General features: G+C 43.2%; 1 protein-coding gene across 1 annotated transcript in view; it reads right to left on the bottom strand.

Annotated features, from left to right (window-relative positions):
* TTLL11 (tubulin tyrosine ligase like 11) overlaps positions 1 to 2,833 on the bottom strand; it is a 264,316-nt gene extending 261,483 nt beyond the window's left edge. Inside the window, exon 1 of the mRNA XM_069073757.1 lies at positions 2,176 to 2,833. Coding sequence (XP_068929858.1) covers positions 2,176 to 2,679 — 504 coding nt within the window. The 5' untranslated portion in view covers positions 2,680 to 2,833. The remainder of the gene's footprint in view (positions 1 to 2,175) is intronic.
* Between the last annotated feature and the right edge of the window lie 2,120 nt (positions 2,834 to 4,953).

Raw genomic sequence — 4,953 nt, 5'->3', positions numbered from 1 at the left:
GTGTGTGTGTGTGTGTGTGTGTGTGTGTGTGTGTGTGTGTGAGAGAGAGAGAGAGAGAGAGAGAGAGAGAGAGAGAGAGAGAGAGAGAGGAAGATTGCATCTCTTCATTTTGCAAAAACAATGGTTTGAATTTTGACTTTGTTTTGCTAATTTGCAATCCTTCCATCCACTGGTCTTATTTAAATGTTGCACTATTTTCTATTGTGAAATGAAAGTAAAACAGCAATAAATGTGAAGGAAAGAGTTGAATCAAATCCCAATGGTTGATTGGATATTATCTAAAATGGAATCATCTGTGAGTTAGCCTAGCCCTCTTATAAAAGAGAAGAATGAGAAAAGGAAGATGAACTTACACATAGAGTGGTAGGCTTTTTCCCAAATTCAATCACATATACCTAGAATGCTGGCTGCTCCTCTAAATAAACCTGGCATTGGATTTGACTGGCAGCTATTTAAAATGACTTGTTTTTGTTATTCAGAAGTAAAATAACATTAAATAAAATGAGTGCTTCCATATATGTAATAGAACAGAAAAAGAGAAAACTGTGACTCTCTATTATGTATAGTTTGCTTTTATTTTTAAATATGTAACAACTTTAAAATATAACTTCCAAATTATAGCTATCCTCCTTTTTTTTGCATTCCTTCTGTTCTGTTAATTTTTTAAATGCTTCAATGACCTTGTTTTCTTTCTTTATTTCTCTATTCTATCTCCTACCCTTCCTGTCACCCTTCCCCCACTGAAAAACAGAAAGAAAAAAAAAATCCTTGTAACAATTATGCAGTCAAGCAAAACAAATTATAATCATACTTTAATTGAGACCTAGTAGCTGTACCATATTGGCCAGGTCTGAGAATATGTCTTACTCTACATAAACTTACTTGCTTTGTTTGCCCCAGGCAGCACCTTTAAGGAACATAAAACTCCATAAAAGGAGCACAGTCATAATTTATGGTTTGGATGGTGTTTCTGGCTTTAAATCTTAGCTGTACAATTTGATGACCATCACCTCAGTGTATGGGATCATAAGACTTATAACTAAAAAGGATTATGGTTCACTTAGTCAATCATAGATTTACCACTTCATTTTAAAGATGAGGAACCTGAGGCCCAGACAGAAGAAACTAACTTGTACAAAGGCAGGAATAGAAAGGAAAAGGGCTGAAATTTAAACAAAGATCCTCTCTGAATCCAAATTTAATGATCTTTCCACTACATCACAGAAAAACTACTTCCCCTAAAATAGAACAATCTTCTATTACCCACATTCATGGGAGATCCAAGATCACAGAATATTAGAGCTGGAAGTGGCCTTTGAGACCATTGTCTACTAAATTGTAAACTCCTTGAGAGCAGGATCTATATTTCCAAGATCACTGCCCCTTCTCCCATCACCACTATACATAACACAATGTCTTTTTTGTGGTAGGCATTCAACAAATGTTTTTAATTGAACCAAATCATTTTTTCAACTGGAAACCACAGAATGAAAGAGACCATAGAACATAAAACATCAGAGTGAGAATCGGCATCATTATATAAAAGCAGAAGTTGGTTTTAGAATTGAGGACAAGGGTTCAAACTCCATTGCCTCAAAACCTTGGCCAAGTCACTTAACATATCTCTGGGTCTCAGTTTACTCATCTGTAAAATGAAGGAGTTGGCCTAGAGATTTATCTAACCTGCTTATCCAGCTCTAAATGTATGAACATAAAACCATCAAGGTTGAAAATAATTCTTAGAAAGTTTTGGGTCAAAACTGGAAGAGCAATTAGTTTGAAGAAGGACTATAGCCTGTCAATACTGGACACATTGAAAGATAGAACATCGAGGCTAGAAGAACCCAATTAAAAACATTTCAAGAGAGAACACAAAATATCAAAGCTGGAAGTGATTTTAAAAAATATAATGTTAGAACATGGAACTTTAGTGCTGGGAGGGACCTCCTCCAAATCCCCTCCTTCCCCCATCCCTTAAAAGAGAGAAACTGGAGCCCAGGGAGGTGGTGTAACTTAGACGTCTTTGATCCTGCCAAGGTCAGGAAGGGTGGTCCTGAGTTCTGGAGCACCAAGAGTCTGCCTGGGTGTGTGGAAGGAGGGCTGGTTCTCTGGGACCACATCGCCCCTTCCCAGGCATCGAGGCAGAGGCCAGAGGGGCGGGATGGAGGGGCTCACCTCCCTCCACTTGAGCTGCTTCAGGCTGATCTTGAGGGCGTCCAGGGAGGTCCTGGCCTTGGAGCTGTCCACGGTGACAGTGAGAGGCCGGCGGCTCCGGGACTCGTCTGGCACGCGCAGTCCAGCGGCCTTCTTGCCTTTAATCTTGGTCCTGGTCCTGGCGACCGGGCGGGGGCGGCGTTCCTGGATGCTGACGTCGCCTTGCTCAGCCGGGTCTGTCAAGGGGGCTGAGGAAGGGACCCGGGTCTGGAGCTTGGCCTCCGGGGGCCTTTCGGACTCGGGCTGGGGCTTGGGCTCGGGCTTGGCCTCGGGCTCGGGCTCCAGGTCAGTGTAGGGCTCCGGTTCAGTGTCGGGCTCGGGTTCATTGTTGGGCTCGGGCTTGGGCTCGTACTGGGGTTCGGGCCGCCGCTCGTTGTGCTTGGCCTTGGGGTCGGGTTCCCCCTCTGCGCCGGAGTCCTCCAAGGCCGGCAGCTCCGCGGGCCCATCCCCGCAGGCCCGCTGCATGGCGCTCAGTGTTGCCCCTGCTTCCCCGGCCCCCGCAGGAGCAGCCCCCACCCTCCCCACTGAGCCCCACGCCCGCCCGCAGCCGTAGCCGACCCAGCAGCTCCAGCCGCCTGCGCTCCGGCCCGGCCGGTTGCCATGATCGCTTCTGGTTGACAACCGCGACCGCCTCGGGACGGAGAGCGAGAAGGGACAATCAAGAGCCCAGCCCAAGAGACCTCACAGGAGGAGCATAATCACGTGGCCTGCCTGTCACAGAGGCTCCGGGCACCATGTTTGAAACTGGCAAGCGAGCCCTTTTCTATCTCTTCTTTCTCATTCCTTCCCTCTTTCCAGATGTCACTTTACCACTCTTTGTGTAGTCTTCTTTTCCTCTCCCTTTCCCTCTCTTTCCCTCTCCTTCTTACTTCCTCTCTTTTTCTCTTTCTCAAACTCAGGGCTCCTCGACTACATTCCCACGCTGCTCCCATTTCCCAATTTAGCGGAGTACTTTCTTCACCACCTCCCTGTGTCTCCGCCTTACAGATGAAGAAATTGAGATTTAGGGAAGGAAAATAACATGCCCAAGTTCATTTAAACACCGTCAGGTCTCAGAGGATAGAGCACAGAGCCTGGAGTCAGGAAGACGAGCTCAAATCTGGTCTCACGCATTTACCAACTTCCTAACCCTAGTCAAGTCACTTAACTGCTGTCTGCCTCAGTTTTCTCATCTGTAAAATGGGAACAATAATAGCACCTACCTCACAAGACTGCTGTAAGGAGTAATAGTTGTAAAGCCCTTAGCCTGACACATAGTAATAGCTATATAAATCCTAGCTTTTATTATAATCATTATTGCTAGATGTGTGACCCTGAGCAAATGACTGAACCCCAGTCTGCTTCAGTTTCCCCAACTGCAAAATGGGATAATAATAGCACCCACCTCCCAGGATTGTTGTGGAGATCAAATGTAAAGCACATAGCACAATGCCTGGCACATAGCAGGTGCTATGTAAGTGCCAGTTATTATTATATTTTTATTACTTTCCCCTCCCATTTCTTTATGCATTTCTTGCATTACGTACTTAGGAAAATAAGGGAGCTTAGAGGCGAAGTCCAACCACTTCCTAAGCGAAGAGCCTGAGAATCAGAGGTAAAATTACTTGTCCAAAGTTGCACAGCTTCTTAATGTTGCTGAAATTTGAACCCAGATCCTCTGATTCTAAATCCAGTACAATTTCAGTTGTTACTCCTATGCTGAATTAAATGTTTACATTGTATATTAGAAAGAGAGATGGATTTGGAATAAGAGGACGTGGATTCAGCTCCTAGTTCTGTCACCTCTGTGACCATGAATAAGTCATTTAGCTTCTCTAGGCCTCAGTTCCCTCATCTATAAAACTGAAGAGGTGAATCAAATAACCTCTGAGTCCCAGTTTTAAATCTATAATTTTATACTCATATATTTGATTCATACTTTCACATCTAGTAGTATGAAACCCAAATAGAAATAGATCCCTGTAGATCAGATATTAACTTGAGAAAACTGCAAATCAACACTCTCTGTGTTATATTGTATTTTTATTTATTTTGTTAAACATTTGTCAATTGCATTTTAATCTGGTTCTGGCCAGCTTTCAGACTATAGGATTTCTCTTTTATTTTTCCACACAAGGAAGTAAACAAATGAAATATATTAATTCTATAGCCACAGGCATAACTTTTTTTTTTTAAGATCATAATGACTTTTGCTAGAATCCATTAAGACCTTTGTTTCCTTTGTGCTTTATAATGTTAGCAGCTGCCATTAGTTCCCATGCTAAGGGTTCTTGTAAGGCTGATGAGAAAAAAAGAGCATAGAGGAGAGTTTAGAGGGGGAAAACAATAAATAGTCAAACATAAATAAAGAACTCTGGAAATTTGATTGAATCCCAGGTCTGACATCTAATATGACCCTGGTCGAGTCACTTTATTTCTTTGAGTCTTATTTTCTTTCTAAAGTAGGGACAACACTTGAACTCAATATCTTGTTCTTGTAAGCATCAAGGAAGCAGCAAATGGGAAAGTGCTTTGGAGAGAGGCAGAGATAAGATGGTCAGGTAGCAAGAAGTATAGCTGAGCTCCCCAACTCAGCTCCTTCACAAAGATTTAGAAAAAGCACCACACCAGGTTCTGGTGGGGAAATCTAGTAAAATATGAGAGTGAGTCATATTTCTAACCAAATCAGCACAGCGAGACAGACAGGTCTGCAGACATTGGGGAAGGGGTCTAGCCAGCAGCATACAGCACAGAGCATTC

The sequence above is a fragment of the Petaurus breviceps genome, unplaced genomic scaffold (assembly GCF_028583685.1).
Source record: "Petaurus breviceps papuanus isolate PSGF00001 unplaced genomic scaffold, PetGlider_PUasm1.0 90879, whole genome shotgun sequence".
Taxonomy (NCBI): domain Eukaryota; kingdom Metazoa; phylum Chordata; class Mammalia; order Diprotodontia; family Petauridae; genus Petaurus; species Petaurus breviceps.
The sequence above is the reverse complement of the archived record's forward strand: the minus strand, read 5'-3'. Positions and strand labels throughout refer to the sequence as shown.